Source organism: Carettochelys insculpta, chromosome 4 (assembly GCF_033958435.1).
Source record: "Carettochelys insculpta isolate YL-2023 chromosome 4, ASM3395843v1, whole genome shotgun sequence".
NCBI lineage: Eukaryota > Metazoa > Chordata > Testudines > Carettochelyidae > Carettochelys > Carettochelys insculpta.
In genome coordinates this window covers 30867097-30893808 of record NC_134140.1, presented here as the reverse complement: position 1 = coordinate 30893808, position 26712 = coordinate 30867097, and the positions used below count along the sequence as shown (strand labels likewise).

General features: G+C 48.0%; 1 protein-coding gene across 7 annotated transcripts in view; it reads left to right on the top strand.

The window, feature by feature from the left end:
• LCORL (ligand dependent nuclear receptor corepressor like) overlaps positions 1-26712 on the top strand; it is a 156644-nt gene that overhangs the window by 67536 nt on the left and 62396 nt on the right. For 6 of the 7 annotated variants that reach the window (XM_074992547.1, XM_074992541.1, XM_074992540.1 and 3 more), the window contains exons 2-4: positions 1269-1334; positions 25880-25959; positions 26192-26321. In XM_074992547.1, the coding sequence (XP_074848648.1) occupies positions 1269-1334; positions 25880-25959; positions 26192-26321 (276 nt within the window). Of the gene's footprint in view, positions 1-1077; positions 1191-1268; positions 1335-25879; positions 25960-26191; positions 26322-26712 lie in introns of those variants that run through there. The other variant, XM_074992543.1, reaches the window with a different exon arrangement.

The window sequence follows — 26712 nt, the reverse complement described above, 5'->3', positions numbered from 1 at the left end:
CATCCTTAATTTTAAAATATCTTTGTCAGATACCAGGCAGAATTATTGGAAAATATAAAGAGAGGGAGGGGGGAACAACCATTATGTAATCTACCTTATGTTTTAGAGAGGTTTTTCTATGTCTCTTTATGTTTGTTCAAGAACTTCTCCTAAACAAGCTAGGACCACCAAATTTGGTATGCAGCTTCCTCTTACAAATTACAACAGAATAAGTGTTTTGTTGTGCCAGGATAATGGGGTGGGTGTGCATTGAATGAGATTGTTTTTCACAACATGGAAAGGAAAGGAGTTGCTAGCAAGGGCAGTCATACTGTGTAATGACCAGCAAGGGTGGGAGAGATGGGGGAAGCAACAGGCCACAGATCTTCACCAGGACAACTGTTATACCATTGGAGCAGCAGGGGACGGGGTGGGGCAGTGAGGTGCTAGCCCTGGGAAGCCACCTCCCCAGGCAGCTCTGCCCCTGCCACCCCAGTCAGCCCTGGGGAGCCACTGACATGCCAGCATGGTCCTTGCCATGTCCAGTCACAGAGAATCACCACTTGGGCTGCATGCTTCTTGCCATGACCACCCCAAGGGAACAGCTGCTTGGAAAGTGTGGTCGCCACTGGCTCCTGCCTCTTATACATACCAACCCCCTGCCCTGGGCACCTGTTCACCCCCACCACTCAACCCTGACTACAGCATTCCCCACGCTCACCAGCCCCCTGACTTGAGCCCCCTTTTAAGGACCTGTGCAACACTGGGTAAATGTGCTAGTTTTGGACATAGTTCAAAAAGCGAAAAGCTTTGTGATAGTCTAGACAAGTTCATAATTGAAACACTTGTAGAAATTCATATTCTTAGAATGCATATTCAGTAATATAATTCTGAGGCTCTAAGCTAATGTCTTTTTATTTTGAAACTCACATTTTTGTCATGGAGGAACCTACGTTCCAATGAAATGAATATACTACTTAATTTGTGGAGAAGCTATGAGGTTAATCATCTCACCTTGTAGTTATTTTTAAGTCTGATAAGGTTGTTGGGGCATGGCTTAATAGGCTGATTCAGTATGCATGGCAATTGCCTTGTCTAGGTTGATCTTCTAATTCTGTTGAACAGCACTGTAGAGAAAGGAAAAAGTATTTCTACACAGTAAATTATAACTAATTTTAGTTGCGGTATACATTTAAGAAGTATTTGCCCCGGTATGCCATCTGTGTTGCTTGATTTATTTTGCAATGTAAAGGGTTTTGTTCACCACTTTACATTTCTTTTGTTTTCAGGTTTTGAAAGTATTTTAGAAGGGCTTTATGGACCAAGGCTACGAAGAGACCTCAGTTTATTTGAAGGTAAATGACCCAGTATTTAATGCACTGGGTTTAATTTACTATCTTTTCTTTTTAATTTAAAAAAAAAATTAAGCATTTATTGAAGCCTGAGAAGAAAATCTGCATGTGTGAAACTATACTGTTTTTTTTTTTTTCTAATTTGTGTTTTTATCTTGGCTTCTTTTCCATTCTCATATTTTCTGTACATATGCAGAATTAGTAGCTGGAACTTGTTAGTAATGAAGTACCTGGATTAGCTAGGTATCACTAAGAATCTGACACAGGAAGAAATCTTTTCTGTAATATTGTATTCCTTATCAATATCTTTCTTTCCATGAGCAACATTTATAAAGGAAGGCAAATAGTTTAGTTCTCTGACACGGTTTCTATCAGAATTCAGTTTGCATAATCATCTACTCTTAGAAGGCTAACCTATTCTTTATAATAGTCATCGTCTACCATGTAACTTCATGTTTTTCAAAGTTAAGAGAGTTATGCTGGAATAGCAATAAACAGTTGGGATTTTTTAAAATTCAAGTTGATAGGAAAATGTACTCTGGCGTGAAGGTAGTAAATGTTGAAACTATGTTAATGGTTTGTCACTAAAGCAGTGCAGGGAAAGCCTGCATAAAATTTCCTGAACTTTTAAAAAGAAAGGATATTGTCAAGTCCATTTTCATTTTCAATATAGCAAAGAATCTGCTCTTTTTATAACCACTTAGCTTCTCAACATCTTTTCTCTTGCCTTACCTTTCATTGCCTCATAATTTGTTACAGGTAGTGTTAAGTGTTATTTTATAGGCAATATGTGAGGTAGATGTAATGCAGCATGGTATAAAATCTTCATTGGAATGAATTTGCTTAACGGCAGTACTTGAGTGTGGCAGCTCCATGACTAGGTTATGCAAATCATTTTACATTAGTAAAATCTTCTACAATGTTTTATCTTTTTAAATCTTTTCCATTTGCCTCATTTTTTTCAAGCAAAAATGTTTTTAAAACATTTACAAGTTTTGATAAATGTTTTTGTTTCTCCTCTACCGGTAAAGCCGGGAGTGCCATCAGTCCAAAAATTATAAAAATGGTTATGTAATTTTTACATTTTCCTAAAAACAACTTTTCCAGAATAGTAGCACAGTTTTAGGTCTGATGCAATACAGATCACTGTGTACTGTGGTAGAAACAGATATACTTCACCATTTGGAAACAGAAGAAAATACTCTCTTTCTAGACATAATTAGTGGTAGGGCACAAGATACTAGATTTTAAACCTGTTAGTGACCCAGTATTTTCATATTAGGGGGACTTACAGTTTTTAAATTTGAGGCCTGGCGGGAAGGAAAACCTTTTAATGTTCTTGTTTTGTAAGTGGATTGAAAGTAGTTCAGAAGCATAGAAAGCTAGTAGTATTGGGTTAATGGGGAGAATGCAGATGGTACAGATATACGAACATGATAATCTCTATGACAGATCTCACTGCTATGTAACTGGTGCATTTATATATATGGAATACATTAATGGGGAATGTGGTAGTGATCCCTCTGTTTAGTTTGTCTAATACTTTCCATTATAATGAATTTGTGTAATCTTTCTATTTTGAAGAGTTCTTATGTCTCCCTAGTGTGCAATAGACCTTTGATATTTAACAGCGAGAGTTTGGTATTTGACATAGAGTTTGACACTGAGACTTCAGAAGTGCCTTTTTTGATTCTAATGAAATTTTGTTCAGATTTGGCTAAGATATAGTATAAAATTGCTATTTCCCTTCTGGGTTCATACCACTGGAGCTATAGTGGCAGCACACTAAACTATGGAACTCCCAGAGCATTTTTAGAAAGCAAAGGGGAAGAGACTCAAGCTGGGATACTCTCCCACTAGGTTTTTAAAAATTTGTTTATAGGTGGAGTGGCATACAGGAGGTTTGACAAGAGTTCCATTTATCTCCAAGTTCTGCATAGTTAACATCATTAGAGATCATCCATGCTTGCTTTCGTACTCTGTACTTCTTTCATAGCTATTGCTTCAGTGGTCGGTCTTTCTGTCATTTAGCAGTGGAACTCCTGGTTACAGTTCTACATCAGCCTAGCTCTAAATGACATTCCAGGTTATCATCTTTGCCTTTTCATGTGGGGCTCAGTTCAGCAAGGTTATTAATCCTGTGCTTAAACATCTTGCTGACTGAGGTCTTAGCTCTTTGCTTTATTAGGCTACGTCTACACGTGCACGCTACATCGAAGTAGCTAATTTCGAAGTAGAGACATCGAAATAGGCTATTTTGATGAATAGCGTCTACACATCCTCCAGGGCCGGCAACGTCGATGTTCAACTTCGACGTTGCACAGCCCAACATCGAAATAGGCGCAGCGAGGGAACGTCTACACGCCAAAGTAGCACACATCAAAATAGGGATGCCCGGCACAGCTGCAGACAGGGTCACAGGGCGGACTAGCGCTTCTGGGGCAACAGCTAGCCGCTCCCTTAAAGGGCCCCTCCCAGACACACTCAGCCTGCACAGCACGCGGTCTGAGGAGCCATAGGCACACAGACCCCAGGCGCCGCAGTCATGGACCCCCAGCAGCAGCAGCAGCAGCCAGAGGTCCACCCAGCCCTCCCGGCAGAAGCAGGGCTTGCCCTGCTCCGTGCCATGCGGGAGGCAGCTGAGCACCTCCTTGGTACACCGGAGGAGGAGATGCCCCCAGGGCAGCAGGGCTCAACCCCTAACCCTGCAGCACCTCCCCCCCCCGCCTCACACGCCGGTGGCTGTGGAGCTACCCCACCAGCACCGACTGGTGGGAGCAGGTGGTTCTTGGGGAGTGGGACGACGACCGCTGGCTCAGGAACTTCAGGATGAGCCGGCAGACATTTCTGGAGCTGTGCCAGTGGCTCACCCCCGCACTCAGGCACCAGGACACTGCCATGCGGCGTGCCCTCACAGTGCAGAAACGGGTCGGCATCGCTGTCTGGAAGCTGGCCACTCCCGACAGCTACCAATCCGTGGGGTAGCAGTTTGGTGTCAGCAAGGCCATCATCGGGGCTGTCTTCATGGAGGTAAGAGAACCCACGGGGGGAGGGCAGGGCAGGGGAGGGGGGCCCGGGCAGAGGAGGGCAGGGGAGGGGAGGGGAGGCCAGGGCAGGGCCACGCACACCCTGCTCACCCCTCATTGGTGCTGTCCCATGTGCTTTCTCTGCAGGTTGTGCGTGCCATCAACACCATGCTCCTGCACAGGCTCGTGAGGCTGGGGGACCCACATGCCACCATCGCGGCCTTTGCCACCCTGGGCTTCCCCAACTGCTTCGGGGCTCTGGATGGGACTTGCATCCCCATCCGCGCCCCGCATCACAGTGGAGGACGCTACATGAATCGAAAGGGCTACCATTCTGTCGTCCTCCAGGCCTTGGTGGACAGCCGGGGACGTTTCCAGGACATTTATGTGGGCTGGCCTGGCAGCACCCACGACGCCTGGGTTTTCCGGAACTCGGGCCTGTGCCGCCGGCTGGAGGCGGGGACCTACATCCCCCAGCGGGAGATCCCTCTGGGGGACACCACCATGCCCTTCTGCGTCATTGCAGATGCGGCGTACCCCCTCCGGCCGTGGCTCATGCACCCCTACACGGGCCATCTCTCCGCTAGCCAGGAGCGCTTCAACGAGCGCCTGAACCGTGCGCGCCAGGTGGTGGAGCGCTCATTTGGCCGCCTGAAGGGACGCTGGAGATGTCTCCTGACCCGCCTGGATGCGGGCCCCAACAACATCCCCCAGATTGTGGGTGCCTGCTGCTCCCTGCACAATTTGGTGGAGAGCAAGGGGGACACCTTTTTCCAGGGCTGGGCTGCGGAGGCCGGCAGGGCAGACGTCCAGCCACCTGCTGTCCCCAGTCGGCAGGTGGACCCCGAGGGGACCCGGGTCCAGGAGGCCCTGCGGGCCCATTTTGATGAAGAGGCCGTGGGGTGAACTCTGCCCAGGCCCCCTACTGCCCGCCCCTTCCTCCACCACATTCCTGCCCCAACGCCTACACCATGGAGCACCCCTCCGCACCCCCCTCCCACTTTTCCTGGACAAATGACAGCACGCACTGGTGGCTGAACTTAAACGTCTTTTTGTTTCAGAACCTTTTTTTTTTAACTGTAAATATTTGAACCAAAAACAAACTATGTACAAACATGTTGAAAAAAACTAATATGTACAAAAATAAAACAATACAAAGAAACCAGTGTCCTCAATAATAAAAAGAAAACCAGGGAGGATAAAGGGGAGAACTATTTACAGGGGGGGGACGGGGCAAACGGGGGGCAACAAATAATAACTGTAAACTATATACAAGGGTGGGGGGCCACGTCCCAGGCCCCTCGCCCCTATAGCCTGGCACTGGGCGTTGGCGGCCGGGAGCCCCGCCGCGGTCACAGCCCTGTCTGGGGCTGGGTGGGGGCGGGCCGGACTGGAAGGTAGGATGCCCGGCGAGGCTCAGGTGGCTCCAGGGGTCCCTCGGCGCTCCGGCCCTCGGCGGTGGGTGGCGGGGCGACGGCGGACGGGACAGCGACGGGCGGAGCAGCTGGTGGTGGGGCTGGTGGAGCAGGCAGGGCGGGCGATGCGGCGGCCGGCGCGGCATGGGGGGCCAAGTAGTCCACCAAGCGGTTAAAAGTGTCCATGTAGGCCCCCCATGCCTCCTGGCGCCAGGCCAGCACCCGCTCCTGCAACTGCAGGTGCTGCTCCGCGACCTCCAGCTGCCGACGGTGGATGGCCAGCAGCTGGGGGTCCGTCGCTGTCGGCGGGTGGTAGCGCGGGGTCCACTGTCTAGCCCGCCGTGGGGCCGGTCGGTCCTCAGCCGAGGGGCTGGCCTGGAGCGATGGTCCTGGAGGGCTCTCGGGGATGACTGAGGCCTCGCAGGTGCTCTCTTCCGGTCCTTCTGACGGGGCAGGTGCGGGACACAGGAGAGAAGTGGGGGAAGAAGAATGGAGACAGGCGTTAGTGTGGGCCCCGAGCCGTGGCCTTTGTCCCCCCAGCCCTGTGCTGCAGGTTCCCCATCCCCGTCCCCGGGAGATGCTGCTGTGATGGATGGGGTTCAGGGGTCCCCCTGCCCTGCACCCCGTCCCCTGGTGGGAGCGACTCTCACTTCACCCCGCAGAGTCTGACAGCAGGAGAGGTTTCTTAGGCCACAGATGCCCAGTTTCTCCCAGGAGTGACAGCACCAGCTGTCGGAAGAGACAGTCCTTCCAACCCGTCGTAGGGAGAAGACCCCAAGGGGTGCCCCTCTGGGACGCAGCTTTCCCCCTCCTCAGGCTGGCTGCCTTCCAGCTCTCCCTTCCCCTAGCCTCTACCTGTGGCCCCCGCCCTCCCCCCCCAATTCCAAGCCAGCTCGGCTCCTCCCTCCTGTTTGTTCAGGGCAGAGGTGTCACCTGCCAGCTGTAGCCCCAGGATCCTCCTTTGCCCCTGGGAGCTATTTGGCTCTTGTTGCTCATATGTAGCCTGAGTCTCCCTTTTGCACTCCCCCCACTCCATCACATGCTGCTGCTGCTGCGGGGTGTCCCACCCCCTCCTCCCGGGGGGCCCCCGAGGTTCCGCTCCCCCCTGGCCCGGGGATGGGGCATGGCACTGTCATGCGGGGTGGGGGGGCGGGCAGGGGCTGATGCAGTGCTGTGAGGGCCATGGCCCTGGTGTCCTTGGGGCCATGGCCATGTGAGCATGTCGGGGGCCCTGGACACATATCTATTACCCCTGCCCCTCAAGCCCAGGGGTGTCTACCAGAGGGGGGTACCTACCTGTCGGTCCGCTCCCACGGTCCGGAGATCCCCGGGGGGGCGGAGGCCCTGCTGCTGCTCCGGGATGGCAGGAGGAGGATCTGCAGCCCGGATTCTGCAGAGGAGGAGCCCCCCCCCCCCCCCTCCTCCTCCTCCTCCTCCTCCTGCCGCGATGTCCCGGGGGTGGCCTCTGGGGGGGCCCCCGGGGTGCGGGGCTTGCCTCCGGGGCGGACTCCAGCTGCAGGGCCTGCTGGGGCTCGTCGGCCGAGGTGTCAAGGGTGGCCGGAGGGGAGGAGGTGTGCCGGGGGCCCAGGATGTCCCTGAGCTCCCTGTAAAAGGGGCAAGTGACCGGGGCGGCCCCAGATCGGCTGGCCGCATCCCGGGCCCGGGAGTAACCCTGCCACAGTTCCTTCACCTTACTCCTGACGTGGTCAGGAGTGCGGGCAGGGTGACCCCGGGCAGCCAGGCCGTCGGCCAGCCGAGCGAACGCATCCGCGTTCTGCCTCTTGCTCCCCATTACCTGGAGCACCTCCTCCTCACTCCAGAGCCCCAGCAGGTCCCGCAGCTCAGCCTCCGTCCAGGAGGGGCCCCGCTGCCGCTTCGCAGCCTGGCTGCCCTTCTGGCTGGGCTGTGAGCCCTGGCTCCCCTTGGGGGGCGGTCCCCTGGGGGCGCTGGGGGGGGGCTGCCGGGCAGCCATCGCAGCTGGGTGGGGGGCTGAGGTAGGTGTAGGCTGGCCGCGTGTGCAGGCTGCTGCCTGCACGATCCCTCAGCTTCCTGCACAGGAAGGGAGGGGGAGGGGACCTTTAAGGGGCCGCTCCATGCGGCCACCAGTGAGCTGAGGGGCTGGAGGGAGCGTCTCTCAACCCCCCAGCTGATGGCCGCCATGGAGGACCCGGCAATTTCGACGTTGCGGGACGCGCAACGACTACACGGTCCCTACTTCGACGTTGAACGTCGAAGTAGGGCGCTATTCCTATCCCCTCATGAGGTTAGCGACTTCAACGTCTCACCGCCTAACGTCGAAGTTAACTTTGAAATAGTGCCCGACGCGTGTAGCTGCGACGGGCGCTATTTCGAAGTTAGTGCCGCTACTTCAAAGTAGCGTGCACGTGTAGACGCGGCTTTAGAGAGACAAGGGGGTGAGGTAATACCTTTTATAGGACCAACTTAAACATCTTTTATTTTGCTGTGATGGCCCGAATAAGTTTCCCAGGCCTGAAGAAAAGCTCTGTATAAACATAAAACTTGTCTAGCTGAAGATTCTATCTGACCCACCTTGCCGCTGATATTCTGAGACCAACATGACTTCAACAACTCTTGTCAGTTTTATGTTTAGAAACAATTGCATTTTTGAATACCAGAAAGGCAGTGACTCTTGGAGGAGTTTTCTTCTTGAATCAAAACCCTTAGACTTCATGTTTCTTCACTCACCACCTACTGAGCACTTTTGTTTGTCAGTAGATCCAAAACTTCATTACTGTTTGTGATCCTAGTGGATCTTGATTAGTAAACTTTTTTTGCTTTTTCTCCTAATACATTAGGGGACCTCTTGGTACCAGACTTTAGCAGCAAAACTTTTGATAAACAAATCAGTTTGTTCACTTTCTGTATAAATTATTTGTCTTTTTTTGCTTTGCTTGGCTTTGCTTTCTTCTCTTGCAGATACTGTAGGAAAAATACTTTTTTCCTCTTCCAATTGTTTTTTAAAAAATCTTGAATGTTTTCTGGGGAAGGTGGTGATGGGTGGATATGTGTTGCTTTAGTGGGGAGGGATGGAACTTACTTTGTGTCATTCTGAAGTATTTACAAGAAAATAACACTTGAAAGCTTTGTCTTACTGGAGATATTATACCTGGGTTTCATCCACCAAAAGGAAACTTCATCTGTTCTATTTTTGGATGGCATGGCAGTGATTATGCCACCTCTTTTGGCTAACAGAGATGCATTATCATCGTCCTATTGCCTTTCCTATCACAAAATATTTTGCCTCTTCTGAAACTCACTGGCTGTACTTCAGATTCTCATAGTCTGAATACAGTTACTTTTCTGTAGTAAGTTAGCTGATGAAATGTACAGAACCTTTTCCTGGGATAATGATTGGAGACACTGGAATGTGTTTAGAATAGGTACTGTGTATATAGATCATTGAGCTATCAATTAGCACTGAGTAATTGACTGTCTCTCCTGGAAAAATGTCATTTTGAGATATGGAAAAAGGTCTTTAATGGGCTCTCTTCCTAAAGAGAGAGACTAAATTTTTAAAATAATGTAGCTTGAAGAGCCAGATCTTCTTTCATGTTAACGATACTGAATAGAGGATGATTATCTCTGGCGTCGATGCCCAGAGGTTGGTTGTATGCTTCATTCTTTCATAAAGAGTATCAGCAGAATCCTAAAGATTTGTTGTGCAGCTGAGCAGAGCCCATTTGTTGTAGCTTCACTAAGGCAAAGACACAAAAATCATCCTTTCTGTTGGCCTGTGTAGTGTAGTTGCAGTGTCAGTCCCAGGATATTAAAAAGGCAAAATGGATGAGGTAATATTTATTTTTTTTTGAGGTTGATCCCACAAAAGATATGACTTCACCCACTTTGTTTCTCTAATCCTTTCTCTTTGGTCTGTTGTGCAGTCATCCTGTATACATAAAGGGAAGAAAAGCCAAAGGAAGAAACATCCCTAACAGGGAACTTGGACTCCTTTTTATCAAAATAAGGAAGCTTTAAGCTCTCCTCTCATGAGTGTTCAGGTTTTTGTTTTTGTTTTTTGAAAGATTAAAGACAGAATACCCACCTTGTGAGAAGTTGTCTGTCACCTGAGTGAAAGAGAAGTTACTCACCTGTAGTAACGATGGTTCTTCGAGATGTGTCCCCGTGGGTGCTCCACAATAGGTGTTGGGCTCGCCCGGCGCCGCAGATCAGAAATTTTCCAGCAGTTTCTCCTGGATCGCGCATGTGCCGGTGCGCGCCGCCCCCCTGCGCGCCCCCGGCCGCATGCACAATCCGGTCCCCGCCAGTTCCTTGACCAGCCACCTCGGATGCTCCTGAAAAACAGTAGACAGAGATCCGAAGCGGGGAGGATGGGCGGGTGGTGGAGCACCCACGGGGACACATCTCGAAGAACCATCGTTACTACAGGTGAGTAACTTCTCTTTCTTCTTCAAGTGGTCCCCTTGGGTGCTCCGCAATAGGTGACTACCCAGCAGTAACCCAAGTAATGAGGTGGGTAATCGGTTTATGTGCAGCTTACCCCCGAGAGGACCGCTGTCGACAGATGGGTATCCTCTTAGAATACCCGAGGCAGGGCACAATGCTTGGCGAAGGTGTCATAGGATGACCAGGTCGCTGCTCTACAGATGTCTGTTAACGCAATGCCCTTGAAGAAGGCTGTTGACGCCGCCACTGCCCTGGTGGAGTGAGCCTTGGGCGGGGCCAGCAAAGGAGTCTTTCGAAGTTCGAAGCACGTTTTTATACAGGACACAATGTGCTTTGAGATTCTCCGGGAAGAGAGACCTTCTCCTTTTGACCCGGGAGCAAGAGAGACTAGAAGCCTGTCCGTTTTCCGGAAGGACTTAGTTCTGTCTGTGTAGAAGGCCAACGCCCTCCTCACATCTAGGAGATGCAGGCGTGCCTCCTTGCCGGAGCTGTGAGGCTTCAGGTAAAACTATTGGCTCGTTAAGATTGGACTCCGAAGAGACTTTTGGAACAAAGGCTGGGCGCAGCCTTAAGGTTACCACCTCCTTTGAGAATACTGTGTAGTGCGGAGTTGCCATCACTGCCGCGAGCTCACTCACCCTGCGGGCTGACGTAGTTGCAAGGAGGAAGGTTGTTTTTATCGTAAGGAGACGTATGGGAACTGCGGCTAATGGTTCAAAAGGTGGACCCGATAGCGTGCTGAGCACCAAGTCCAAATTCCACGGTAGTGGAAGCGGTTTCCGAGGTGGGGTACAGGTTTACCAGCCCCTTCAAGAACCTGGTAACGATAGGATGGGCGAATACCGTGGGCCCTTCCTCTGTATGCCGAAAGGCTGATATAGCGGCGAGGTGAACCTTTAGCGAGGACAGAGAAAGCCCGCCTCTCTTGAGGTGCAATAAGTATTCTAGTATTACAGGTATAGGATCGTCAAGGGGAGCTAACTGGTTGGCGGAACACCAGGCTGTGAATCGAGTCCCTTTCTGCTTGTAAGTCCTCCTGGTGGAGGTCCTTCGGCTACATTCCAGGACTTGTTGTGCTCCCTCCGTACATGTGCTCTTTAAGGAGCTGAGCCATGGATTAGCCATGCTTGTAGGTGCAGACCCTGAGGGTGCGGGTGCACTATGGACCCTTGAGCCCGCGTGAGTAAATCCGGCACCACCGGTAGAGGGAGTGGTGGGCGGTCCGACATGCGCAGAAGCAAGGGAAACAATTGCTGCCGATCCCAAGTGGGGCTATGAGTATCATGCGAGCTCTCTCCCTTCTGGCTATGTGCAAGACCTAACGGATAAGCGCTGCGGGGGAAATGCGTAAAGTAGGGAGCCCTTCCATGAAAACATGAATGCGTCCCCCAGGGACCCCCGCCCCACTCCTGCCCTGGAGCAGTACTGGGGACACTTTTTTTTTTTTTTGTACTGGGTGGCAAACAGATTGATCTGGGGAAAACCCCCATGTACGAAAAATGCACTGTAGCAGATCGGAGCGGATCTGCCATTCGTGCGTGATTGTGAAGTGCCTGCTCAGCTGATCTGCATTCACGTTGTGAGCACCCAGCAAGTACAAGGCTTTCAACGTTATGTTGTTGGCGATGCACCGATTCCACAATCGGAGTGCTTCCGCACATAGGGCACGGGATCGTGCTCCCCCTTGTCGATTGATGTAGAAACATAGTGGAGGTATTGTCGGTATTGAATCCCGACTACTTTGCCATGTAGGTAATCTCGAAAATGTTTGCAGGCGTTGAACACTGCTCTGAGCTCCAGTATGGATATGTGCAGTGTCTGTTCCTCAGGGGACCATAGCCCTTGCGTTACCTTGTCGCTGATGTGCACTCCCCATCCCATGTGGGAGGCGTCGGTAGTAAGAAAAATAGAAATTTGTGGTTGGTGAAAAGGCACCCCCACTAGCAGATTCTCAGGGTTTTCCCACCACGCCAGGGATCTGCGCACCTCTGTTGTGGGCGACACCACCCTGTGGACAGTGTGGGATGCCAGTTTGTAAATGCTTGCCAGCCAATGCTACAAGCTTGACATGTGCAACCTTGCTTTCTGTACCACAAACGTCGCTGCCGCCATGTGGCCCAGCAGCTGTAGGCATGTTAAAGACCGGCACTGTGGGGCTGTATGTAATGACTTGAACCAGCAAACTGATTGCGTGGAAGCGGGCGTCGGGTAGGTACACCCTTGCTGTGATAGAGTTTATACGTGCCCCTATGAATTCTATATGTTGTACGGGTTTGGACTTTGACTTTGCGAGGTTGATGACTAGGCCCAGCGAAGAAACGTGTCCGCTGTGACGCGTATCATGCGTGAGACCTCTGCCTTCGAGGTCCCTTTTAGCAGGCAGTCGCCCAAATGTGGGAAAAATAAACACCCCCTGTCTGTGCAGGTAGGCTGACACCACTGCCAGGGTTTTGATAAAGACTCTGGGGGCCGAAGAGAGGCCAAACGGAAGAACCCTGTGCTGGAAGCGCTCCTGGCCGACCGTGAAGCGGAGGAAGTGTCTGTGTGCCGGGTGGATTGTTATATGAAAGTAAGCATCTCGTAAGTCGAGTGCTGCAACCCAGTCTCCATCGTCCAGTGCCGTGAGTATCAAGGCAACTGTGATCATCCGAAACCGTTGCTTGCGCAAGTAACAGTTGAGGCCCCGAAGATCTAAGATGGGCCTCCAGTGTCCTGTTTTCTTCCCTGGTAGGAAGTAGCGTGAATAAAAACCTTCCCCTGGAATTATTCCAGCACTCCTTCCACCGCCCTTATGAACATAAGGTGAGTCACCTTCTGCTTTAGCCTCGCCTCGTGGCAGCGTCCCTGAGGTGAGGCCTGGTGGGAGGCTTCGTCGGTGGAAGCGACTGGGAGGGGATCGCATAACCTGTGGCTACGATCTTCAGCACCCATATGTCTGTGGTGATCTTTTGCCATTGGGAGTGGAACGGTCTGAGGCGATGATGGAACATGAGATGAGAATGGCATTGAGCGAGGGTATTGATAGTGCAGCCTCCGACATACCCATCAAACTTGTTGCCTTTGGGCCTGACCCGAGGGTGTACGGCTTTGTTGAGAACGTCACCTAGGAGTTCTGTACTGTTGCCGCTGTTGATAGCGCCCTTGGCCGTAGCCCCGTTGAGATTGAGCACGCTGTGGTTGTAAGCGTAGCGTCTTTGCTGAGGATAAAATTTTTCCCTCCTGTATGGGGGAGTATAAATGCCCGAGGTTCTAAGTGTAGCTCTCGAGTCCTGGAGTGAGGGACCGAGTCGGTTGAGTCTGCAAACAGCTTTTGTGCATCAAAGGGAAGTTCCATGATCTTCGCCTGTAGTTCCCTCAAGATACCCGACATCTGGGGCCAGGATTCTCTACGCATGACCACTGCTGTAGCCATTGAATGTGCCGCCGTGTCCGCCACGTCCAGGGCAATCTGGACTCCCGTCCGCGATGCTGCGTAGCCCTCTTGAACAATTGCCTTTAACACCGGCTTTTTATCTTCCGGAAGTGGATCCATGAGGGGACTAAGCCCGGAGTAATTACCAAAATTATGGTTTGCTAGGTGTGCCCATAATTTGCCATTCCCAATAGCAGGATAGGAGAGGAATATACCTTCCTGCCAAACAGCTCTAGCTTCTTAGCATCTTTGTCCGATCCCCTGATTTGTCCTGAGAAGGCTTTGACCTCTGCTGGGACGACCCGACCACCAAAGAATTTGGTTGTGGGTGACTGAAGAGGAACTCCATGCCCTTTGCCGGGATGAAGTATTTCTTATCCGCCCTCTTGTTCGTAGGCGGAACAGAGGCCGGAGTCTGCCATATAGTAGTGGCTGATTCCAGAATGGCTTCGTCCAACGGAATAGCAATTTTGGATGAAGCCGGGGGTCTCAAATTTTTCAGGAGTTTGTGATGTTTCTCCTGCACCTCTGCCGTTTGAATGTCTTGCGTGAAAGCCACCCTTTTAAACAGCTCCTGAAACTGTTTAAGGTCATCTGGGGGAGAGACATCCCCGTGGGCCATGGCCTCATCTGGAGAGGATGAGGAGGAGCCACTAAGGTAAATCTCCCTCGAACCCTCGGGTTCCTGCGGTCGATGATACACTTGCTCGCTGGAGGATTGTGAAGGAAAGTGTCGGGGTTCTAAAATTAACTCCCCTGGAGACAACTGTGTTTCCGTCCCCGATCGGGAGTGCCCACGGGGGTATTGAGCGGCCGGGGGGGACCTGCCCCTGGGTGTAGGCCTGTGGTTTGTCTGTGTCCAGCATGATAAGGACGACCATAGCAGCATGGGTGAAGGTGGCCCAAGCCATGGTGACATTGGTTGGAGGAACGGAGAAGGAGGTTTTTCTTTTTCTTTTTTTCCCAGATGGGCCGGTGGAGACACAGGCCTTTGGTGCGGCGTGTGTATCACAGGGGGAGGGCTTGGTGCTAACAGCAGCGCAGCCCTGTCCAGAGATGGACTGCGGTGCCGGGTTTTTGATGTTGCCTTGCCCCTCCGCTGCGGGGCCGGCACCGCCCCCTCCCGTGCCGGGGATCTCGGCACCGCTGTCAGCGCCACGCTCGGCACCGTCAGCTGCGGTGCCGCGCGGGTATCCTCCTCCGGTGCCTGCAGGCTCCGTGCCTGGCGCCCCTGCACCGCTGGTGCCACGGGGGTCTGTGCCACCTGTGGCGATGCCGCCGGTTCCGGCACTTGCCTGGCTGACGCTCTAGGCACCGTGTGTGCCGGCTGTTGTATAACTGGAGGCTCAGCCTCTGCCACGTGCGCTGCCGCTTGCCTGAGTATGCGGCTGGTGGCTGTGTGCTCCGCTCGTCCTGCTCGCTGCAAACGCATGGCAAGGATCGAGCCAGGGAGAGTTTCCTCCGTTTCTGCACTGAGGGGGTCAGAGAAAAAGTACCCTCCTCTTATGCAACCCAGAGGGCCCTTCTGGGTGAGGCTTCTCCGGCAAGTCCGGCTGGAGAGCCTTATCAACAAGAGCATTTTACGCCTCATCGCTCTGTCCTTCCTGGCCCTGACTGTGAGCTTAGCACAGTGAGAACGCGTCCGGGTAGCTGTAATTCCCCCAGGCATCGGATGCCTTCGCTATGCCCCACGGAGGCCAGCATAGCTTCACGGCATGACTCCCGCTTTGTAAAACCTGAAGAGGCCATTGCAGTGAGTCCTTTATTGTTAATAGGGTACTTAGCACTTAATCCGTGTCTTTCCACCCCAAATAGCGATCACAGACCTGCGGCAGCGGGCGGCCTAAATGGCCTTCATGTCTGCTCTTCTCTTCTCCGCTTCTCTCTTTTTCCTTTTTTTTTTGCTGATATTCTCTTTGTCTTTGCTTTCTCTCTCTCTTTTTTTTGTTTAATAACCGAAAACAACAAATTACACGTGGAAAAAAACTACTAAGTAATCTGACTCTGGCCTTAGCCTAAGTGCATTCCGTCTGCAGCTGATGGCGGTTGAGAAGGAACTGGCGGGGACCGGATCGTGCACGCGGCCCCGGGGGCGCGCAGGGGGGCGGCGCGTGCCGGTGCATGCGCGATCCAGGAGAAGCTGCTGGAAGATTTCCGATCTGCAGCGCCGGGTGAGCCTGACACCTATTGTGGAGCACCCACGGGGACCACTCGAAGAAGAATGGTAGTTCTGTTCTCCAGTTTTTTCAAGGAAGCCTTTCGGGCCCCAGCAATTGTCCTGCTTATCTGCTCCACCGCAGATGCTGGATCTGCTCAAGAAAATATAGCAGGGGCTGTAAGTGGTGGCAAACATGCCCATCCACCTCAGCCTCACTATTGGGGTCTCACAGATTGGAGACTCCCCAAAAAAACTTGTGAAGTTGCACCCATTACCAGTAAGTGCCCTCATTACCTCAACAAGCTGGCAAGGGCCAGGAAAGACTATGAAATGTGGCTGAAATTGGCTCTCTGGTAAAAGTATTTTCTTCCACCATGGGACAAACCATAAGTGATACAGGTGTCGCAAAAGCCCTCTGACAGGGCAGCTCCATCACCCCACGAGGGCTATCAAGCCAATAAGGCTTCTCCGGCGCTCTCATCGTCAGCGTTCGCAAGAGCCACGCGTTTCCCAATGCTATCAGTCTCTGGCACTGTGGAGAAAGACAGGTCAGCCTCACAGAGGACGACAGAGGCACAGACCAGAATTACCACTTTAGATGGCATTACTGAAGCATTGGCTTCAGAGAAGCTACATGTGCCTCCAACACCAGTTCCAACATACTTCCTCCCTGTTCCATAGCAACAGGCACAGCACCCACAAGAAATCTCAGGGCAGGATGAGGCACCTACAAAAATCTGTGCAGCCTGTTACAGTAGCATTGACTTGTGCACCACGCTCTAAAGAGTGTGTCACATTCACCCATGCCATTATCCCAAGGTCTGATTATGGCAGAGGGCACAGAGCAGGCTCTCGTCATGCCACACACATCTCCTTCTCCATCACATGCTTTGTGGCACTCATACAGGGCTCATTCCCTCCATCATCCCATGTGGGCCAACCAACCATGGTTGTACCCCCAACAACACTTTCCACCACAGTAGGGTCCCTGGCATGTATGGCAGGGTGACCACACTTCTCTTATAACTATCATTGCCGGCACACTATGCCTCAATGACTGCATGCCTCCAAGAACTCACCCACTATCTCTGCGCACTCCGAGCCTCCTCACCCACCTTCAGTAATTTCAAATGTGGGTTCCAATGAGCATGAGGACGTACCTCACTCAGACTCAGAGTGCTTCTCACATGAGCCTAAATCCACATAGGTTGAAGCACTATCCAAGATCTTGCCTTCTCCACTGGCAGATGATCTGAGACAACTTCAGGAGCTATTTAAATGGGTTGCCCAATCAAAAGATGTCACATTACAGGAGGTTCAAGACAAACAGTACAGATTACTCATGATACTACAACTCACAGCATCCTCGAAGATAGCATTACCCCTCAATGAGGCTATCCTTGAACCTTCAGCCACTCCCTGGCAGAACCCAGCCTCTGTCCCACCTACGAATCACAGAACACACAGAAAATATTTTGTCCCTGCAAAAGACAGGGACTTTCTCTTTGCACATCCACAGCCCAATTCACTGATTGTGGATTCAGTAAATCCACAATTTAAATCTACCCTCAATGATAAGGAACACAAACAGCTGGACAACTTTTGCAATAGAGTATACTCCTCTGCTACACTCCAGTTCCACATATCAAACTATACAGCGCTCTTTGCCAATTATGCCAAATTACAAGACTTCATACAGGATGTCCGTGATAACAAACAACCACTCCATCAGTCTGTGATCAAGAAGGGGTTATCAATAGCCAAAACAGCTCTTCAGGGTGGCTATGAATGTTGCAGACACTGCAGTTAGAGCCAGAGCCATAATAATATGCAGGTCTGCATGGCTACAGTCATCAGGGATTCCAAGAGAGCTACAAACAAAGGAGGAGGATCTCCCCTTCCACAGAAAGCAACTTTTTGCTAATCATACAGCCGAGATCCATCATTCAATAAAGGACTCTCAGACAACACTCCGTATTTTGGGGATGTATACTCCACCTAATAAGAAACCTAAATATGCTTCATATCACAGACCTTGTGAGTTTAACTACAGTCATTACAGGCAACAACACAGGCCATATGATAACAGGCCCAAGCAATGCTCTGACAGGAGGAGAACACAGCAAAACTACTTCTCTATGAGCTACTCTGACTTTCACAATCGACACTACAGTGCTAATCAAGGATGGCCTGATCAGTACCACACTGTACCGAAAACCTACTGATCGCTATACTTATCTACACCCTTCTAGCTTCCATCCTGCACACATGACTAGATCCATTGTTTACAGTCAAGCTCTCAGAAACAATCGCATTTGCTCTGATCCAACTGACAGAGACCAAAAACTACAAGATCTTTACCAAATATTCATAAACCTGAATTACCCACCAGAAGAAGTAAAAAAACAAATCGACAGCGCCAGACGAATACCCAGAGACCAGCTACTCCAAGATCGACCCAAAAAAGCCAAGAACAGAACACCACTGGTCATCACCTACAGCCCCCAACTCAGACCACTGCAACAAATTATTAAAGACCTACAACCTATCCTTAATCAGGATGCCACACTCCAGAAGGCCCTGGGTGACATGCCTATTCTCTCCTACAGACAACCTCCCAACCTTATGAGGATCCTCACTAACAGCCACAGTCTATACCCCAGAAATACCAGTCCTGGAACCTTTCCCTGCAACAAAGCCCGCTGCCAGCTTTGTCCACATATCTTCTCTGGAAATACCATCACTGGACCTAACCAGGTTACTCACAGAATCATGGGTACTTTTTCATGCTCCTCTACTAACATCATATATGCCATCATGTGCCAACAATGCCCAGAAGCTTTGTATATTGGACAGACTTCTAACTCCATTAGACAAAGGGTCAACGGGCACAAAACAGACATCAAAACACTCCAGATCCACGAACCAGTTAGTCAACATATTAATGGAATGGGGCATTCTATTAATGACTTAAAGGTATGTGTGTTTCTGAAAAAGAATTTTCACACCGTTCTTCAAGGGGAAGCAGCGGAGCTGGCTTTTATATTCAAATTCGGCACATTAACACATGGTTTAAACCGGGACGGGAACTTTCTGAGTCACTATAGGGGCTCGTCTGCATACTTGGCTTAATCTAATTCTTGACCTCGCCCCCCACCCCTCCACACTCTCTGATTTGCTCACCTTGATTATCTTTTTCTGATTTGTCCTCCTTGCTTGCTGTTTTTGGTTCTCTGTGCCTTAAATATTGAGTCTGTTCTGGTCTGGCTATGGTCTGAAGAAGTGGGTCTGTCCCATGAAAGCTCACCCAATAAACTATTTTGCTAGTCTTTAAAGTGCTACTTGACTGCTTTTTGTTTTGGTCAGGGGTATGAGCGACTACCCCATAGTTCCAATGCATTCCAAGGCTACCTTTCATCACTGCCTGAGACCCTGTTACCAACAATGGACCCAAATCAGTCCTAGAAATTACCAGATTGGATTATGCTATTTCCTTCATATCTATGCCCCCTCCCCCTCCTCCTAGTCTGTCCCTTTTCAGTGACCCCTCTCATGAACCTCTATTACAAGCGATGATACAAAAATTGCTCACTCTAGGGGCAATACAACCCATCCCCAAATAATACCAAGGCAAGGAATGCCACTCCAACTATTTCCTCACTGCCAAAAAAACCAGAGTGATGGAGACTGATTTTAAATCTTATGAAACTGAACAAGCTCATTCGCAATACCAAACTCAGAATGGTGACCTTGGCTACCATCATACTAGTAGTGAATGAGGGGGACTGGTTCTCAGCCCTCGACTTCAAAGACACATATTTCCATGTATCCATCCACCTGTCCCACAGACTTCTCGAATTCATTGTGAGCCAAGACCATTACCAGTGCAGAGTGCACCCTTTTGGCCCTTCCACGACCACTTGAGTGTTTTCAAAGACCCTGCTGCAGTCACAGCATTTCTCAGAAGACAAAATGTCGTTATTTTCCCCTACCTTAACGATTGTCTGATCAAGGGCCCTACCTACCAACAAGCTACTATCATGGCCGCTACCACCAGAGAATGTTTTGTATGACTAAGCCTCTTCGGCAACATACAAAACTCCATCATACAACCCACACAAAAGATAGAATTCATTTAGGCAGTCCTAAACTCGATCACAGAGAGAGCCTATGTACCACCTCAAAGATTCCAGACAATATGTGATCTGGTTTACCTGGTCAGGAAGGCTCCTTTCTCCACTGCTCTAACATGTCTCTAGTTATTGGAGAATATGGCTACCACGACATTCATAGTTCTGTTTTGTGAGACTACACGTGCGCTGTCTACAACATTTGGTTTGCATACAATTACATACCAACACAGCACACCTTGGAGAAGCATGCCTTGTGCTCCATCCCCCCTCGCCCCAGTGCTGCAGTCTGTCCAATGGTGAACATGCCCAGCCAATCTTCTCACCGGCATACTCTTCCAACAACCAGATCATTCAGTGACCATAACAGATACAACAAGAAAACCTGTGACACCTTATAGACAAATAGATATTTTGGAGCATAATTCTTCATGGACTTCATCAGATGCATGAGTTGGGGGGTGGGTTCAGAGAAGTATTTAAAGAGTCCATGTATGTCCATTTATTCTTTTACATATAGACTGATCAGCGAGGTTTGTTGCAGGGATTGGTTAGGGTTAACCTTGCTGCCAGCTCTGCTCACATACCTACTCCAGCAATATCATCACAGGACCTATCAACCACACCATCAGGGGCTTCTTTACCTGCACATCTACTAATATAATATATGCCATCATGTGCCAGCAATGCCCTGCTGCAATTTACATTGGCAAATCCGGACAGTCTCTATGTAGAATAATAAATGGACATAAATCAGACATCAGGAACGGCAACAGACAGAAACCCTTAGGAGAACACTTCAATCTCCCTGGACACTCAGTAAGAGATTTAAAAGTATCAGTCCTCCAACAAAAAAATTTCAAAAATAAAATGGAATGAGAAATCTCTGAGCTGCAATTCATTTGCAAATTTGACTCCATCAACCAAGGATTAAACAAAGACTGGGAGTGGCTGGCCCTTTACAAAAGCAGTCTCTGCTTTGGCAGTTCACACCTTCACTTTAGAATCTGACAATGGACCACATCCCCTTGAGTGATCTGACTTGTTTTTTCTCTTCTCCTGATATATACTACTGATAATGGGCCATTTCCACCCTGACTGAATAGACTTTGTCAGCTCTGGCTGTCCCTTTTACTGGGACCCGACTCTCTATATACTCCTCTGAACTCCCCCCTCCCCACTCACGCATCTGATGAAGCGGGTCTTTGCCCACAAAAGCTTATGCTCCAAAATATCTTTTAGTCTTTAAGGTGCCACAGGACTTCTTGTTGTTCTTGAGGATACAGGTTAACATGGCTACCTCTCTGGTACTTTTAACAGATATGTCACTCGTGGGCTGGGGTGCCAACTGTGATACAACATCAATACCAGGAACATGGGCCAAACATAAGAGACATTCACATCAGTATCCTAGAACTCAGGGCCATTCGCAGAGTCTGCACCCACTTTCTTCCCCTGATTAAGGCAGAATTATCCATGTCCTCACAGACAACATACCTTCTGTGTTTTACGTCAGTCAGAAGGCAGGGTGCCCGATCACACTGTGTGTGCCAAAGCACTCAAATTCTGGAACTGGTGCATCAAAAATCAAGTAACCCCAACAGTGGAGTACATATTGGGGCAACAGAACGTGAGGGCTGATAGACTGTGCAAATATTTCTCAGAGCAGCACAAGTGGGAGATCAGTACCAATATCCTCCTCTCAATATTCTGCAAATGGGTTTTCCCAACTATAGACCTCTTTGTAACACCTCACAACCACAAATACCGCAGATTCTGCTCCAGAGTGGGACTGGACAAGAGATTACCAGGAAGGTGCTTTCACCATTCACTGGACTGCTCTGTGCATTTCCACCTATCCCACTCATTGTGAGAGTGATCAAGAAGATACAAACTGATTAGGCCATGGTAATCCTAATAGCTCAAGCCTGGCTCAGATAGCCATGGTTCCCCTATCTACATTGTCTATCAATAGATCAGCTGATCTCTCTTCTGACAGTGCTGAATCTTCTCATGTAGGACTGGGGCAACACGTGCCACCTCAACATCAGAACCATGAAGCTCACAGCATGGCTTCTTTTTGGTTCCAGAATTGAAGAACTCACCTGCTCGGACAAGGTCAAACATGTCCTTAACAGCCATCGTCCTCCCACCAGAAGCACCTACCAAAACAAATTAACGCACTTTCAACAATGGTGCCTGACGTGCAATTTGCAACCCAATACTGTCCCTACACCTACCTTCCTTGACTACCTCATGGACCTCAGTGACATGGGCTTCTCTATCTGCTCTGTCAGTACACGTGGCAGCGTTTGTGGTCTTCCATGACTTGGTAGATGACTGCACCCTTTTCACAAATACCACATTGAAATGCTTCCTCACAGACTGGCAGAAGACTCATTCAACTCTGCACCCTCTGGTACCACAGTGGGACCTCAGTCTGGTCCTAGATGTACTCACCAGACCACCCTTTGAACCTTTAGCTACTGAACCACTGCAATATCGATCAGTGAAAGTGGTTTTCATAGTGTCAATAACATCTGCTTGAAGGGTAGGGGAAATCACAGCTGTCGCGGTGGATCACCTTTCACCATTTTTATTAAAGACAAGGTGATACTCAGGCCTCATCCAAAGTTTCTTCCAAAAGTTATAACTGATCTTCATGTGAATGTACCTATTTACTTACCTGTTTTATCACCCCAAACCTCATACTTCCTCCAAAGAGATGATACTACATACCCTTGATGCAAGGCAGGCAATCTCAGTCTACCTTAACAGGACTAAAGCAACTAGAAAATCAGACAGACTCTGGCATGGTGAGAGCCTCGCACAGGAACAGCTGTTTTGGCACAGTGGCTATCTAAGTAGAATGTAGAGTCCACATGCACTTCATACCAACTCAGAGACAGCCACCACAGACTAACCAGCTCGCTCTCTATGGCCAATGGCTGCTATGATGGCCTTCTTTAATAACATGCCATTAGTGGACATCTGTAGAGCAGCCACGTTGTCCTTATTTCATACCTTTTGCACACCACTACACTTTACAAAAAGGGCCAATACCTGCCAGCTCTAGCAGATGCAGTCCTTCCTTCTGTCACATAAGAGACTCCCAATACCCACCTCCATGAAACAGGGGCCACTCAAAGAAGAAGGGAGAGTTACTCAGCCTGTGCAGTAACAGTGGTTCTTCGAGAAGTGTCTGTGTGGGTGCTCCACTACCCTCCTGTCCTCTACTCTACTTGGAGTCTATAGGGACTTCAGTTAGAAAAAGAATGGAGGGGATTTGCTCTGTGCATGCGCTCCATGGAGCAGCCGGAGCATGAGATGCTCAGCACGCATGCTGCACAGTGCAAGGGCTACTGCTTTGGGAAGACTTTCCAATCCACCAGTGTAGGGGTGCCAGAGGACCTGAGTGGAGCACCCACAGGGACACATCTTGAAGAACCACCGTTACTGCACAGGTGAATAACTCTGCCTTCCTCTTCCCTCCCTCCTGATAACTTTTATACTATAAGTACAAAATATATAACACAATGTTAATATAAAAATGTCTTGCATTTCTGGGACAGAATAAAACAAACTGAACTAAATAAAGTAAATACAAGTAATGCTAATTGCATTAGTCATGTTGATTATTAAATGACCTATCTTCTTCATTAATTAAACAGCAGCTCCCATAGGAAATCAAACATTAAACCCATATTCCATAATTCATACTAGCTAGCACAGACTTATAGGTGAAGTTTTAGGGTGTTGGTATTTATTTGTTAAACCCTAAATAGTCTTAAAGTGACTAGCTCATGATCTGGTTTAAATAAGAGGCTACTGAGATATAGGACATACTCTTGGGGCAATCCTCTGCTCTGGAGTACATTTCTTTCCTCCTTTTTTCTTCCAGAGCCTGGCTTTGTTAATTGGAAAAAAACCCTAGTATATCTGTGAACAGTTAGCTACATGAATTTTGCGTATAGATTTCAGAAACTGTATATAATTTGTGAAATACAGAAATCCTAATTAGAAACTGTTTTATGCTGAAGGAGTTAGGTGAACCTTTTTGCTTCTCTGAAGATGGCAGAATTTGTTTGCCACATTGATGTTTGAAAGCTATGCACTTGGAATGTGGGGTGGCATCAAACCTGTTTTTGCCCTGGATATCAGGCAGTTCTCCAATATGCAAACCATTAATGATGTGTTAGAACTGCAATGTGTCATCTGAGAATTTAGAGTTTTCTGCACAATTAATCCAGCTGTTACTAGCATTCATTGTCATTAGTCAGTTTAATTGAAACAATATTGAAAACTCTTTAGTTCAAATTATAGACAAGCTAAACTGTGTTTTCAGCACCGTTTTAGCATTCAGATAAGAGATTATAATTATAGTTTTTGAAATTAGGCGAACAAGGTAGGATCCTTCTTTGTTCTAAAAGTGTAAGAGTTTCAACTACAGATCTGATTGCAACAACTAAACTGATTGCTAACAGTTATTTTCAATAACGGTTATTTTCCATAGAGTAGGCAAGGCTCTAAATCTAATATTAAACCTGGAGCTGAGTAATAAGAATAAATATGAGTCTAATCATGCAATAAAACAGTGAACTGTGTGATATTACATTATGCAGAATGTGTCAACATCATGCTGTAAGTTAAACTAATCAGGAATTAATGCAAGACAATTGCCACTGCAAAATGTTATGTTTTATTATTAAATGTTTCATGTTGATGTATTCATTAAGGTTCAGAATTGTTAACGAGCAATCATAATTTAATTTTTGCCCCCTTTTTTGTCACATGATCAACAGTGATCTTTCAGTAACAAAGTTTGTTTTACGTATTTGCACTGTGCATGTACTCCCCAGAGCAGCCGGAGCCTTTTTCAACTTCTTGGAACATATAGCTCCTTTTTCAACTTGTTTCCTGCTACTGAGCTTCATTGTGTTAGCTTTTCAAGAAAATAAATTTTGCAGGGAAGTTAGAAGTTTCAAGGACTTAGTAATTAGGTATAGATTTTGTGTGTCAAAGTTGCCAGAATAAATTCTGCCAAGGCAATGGTTGAAATTTTTTACCATCTGATAGTCAGAGGCCTGTATGAAATTTGATCTTAGTGCACTTCCCAGTGGATTGGTTTACACTTACCGAAATCACCGCTGCAGTTGACACTAAATATCACAAAAATAAAGGCGGGTATTAAATTAATTGTCCTCCACATTCCTAGATGATGATCTGATTAGGATTGAGGTGTATATATATGTTGCCCTGTTGGGAAGTTTACGCAAGTGTTGATAGTGTTGTATCTGGTCTGTTGATAAAGGAATTCTCGACTGTGTCAGTCTGGCAGTTTTCTGCAAGTATTACGTTCACATGAAGAAATCATTTAGCAGAGCATAATCAAGATGTTGGCACATGGCAGCTCAGTTTTGATTTTTGCCCCAAATGAATTACAAAATTAAGAGACTGGTTATATATTACATATGTATTATTGAAAAAGAGAGACATCTTCAAAGAATTACTGTGTTGATATTTGGCTTATTGTATTTAGGACGCTTAATATATTAATCCAGTGCTAAAGTAAATGTAGATTTGAATACAGTGCCAATACAAAATTAGTTACTGCGTAGTAGTAGTAGTAGTACACCTGCATGGCTAAATTTCAAAGTCACTATTCCCTAATGAGTAGCCTACAAGTTGCTTGAACATTGATATATTTTGTTATTGAAAGAAAGAGTCTTAACCAGCTTTGAGAATGAGCCACATATCCTGAGGTAGGCATCTGTGGTTAGAAAAGTTCTGTTTTGTATATGGAAGGCCTTCTGATCTGGTGGGTAGAATACTACCAATAGAAATGTACTAATAAATACATGGTAAACGAGAAAATTACCTGTGTAATTAATCTACTTTGTTCCTTTTTAAAAAACAAAACAAAAACTATTTGATAATTTTAAAATAAAACATTGCTTTTTTTTTTTTTTTTTTCCTTTTAAGACTGTGAGCCAGAAGAGCTGACTGACTGGTCTATGGATGAAAAGTGTTCCTTTTGTAACTTACACAAAGAAACAGTCAGTGTAAGTATGCATGAAATGTAAATTGTCGAACCTGGTCTTTTTTAAATATTGGAACTGAAAATCGAGCTTGGAGAATGAAATGTCCTATATGGATTTATATTGTTTGTTTTGGCTGGGGGACATTAAGGTGGCTCTATAACAAATCTTTATTTTATTCTGTTCATTCATGTTCTGGGTTCTAAAAGCAAGCTATAATTGTTACTGAGATCTGTTGCCATCTTATATTTTCTAGGATCATACACCAGTTTTTGGTTCTTCACAGTCAACACCTACAGAGGAACTGTCATCTCAGGGCCAGTCCAACACTGATAAGATTGAATGCCAAGCAGAAAATTACCTAAATGCACTCTTTCGAAAGAAAGGTAATAGAAGCATGTCTTTAACATTATGCAGTAATAGTTTTGTGAGGGTTTTTTTGTTTGTTTTTTGTTTTTTCAGTAATTACTCAATGTAGCAATAATTTTCACTCCCAAATCTGTGTAACTGTTTTGGGTTATGAATGCTTTTTCTTTTGTATGACTTTTATTCCACATCCAATCCCCACTTCCCCTTCTCTGCCCCAACCACTTTTTGTTGTTTTAGCAGCAGCTGACACGGTGCTGCTTACCTCTCCTCTATTGCTGTTGCCATCCCTCCAGTTTTGTTCTGTTCCTTGATTCATCCTTCTCTTAAGAGGCATTCTTCTTTCCCCCCTCCAACTGCAGCCTTCTCTCCCTGGATTCTTGAAGCATTTAAACATGTTCTATTCCTAAG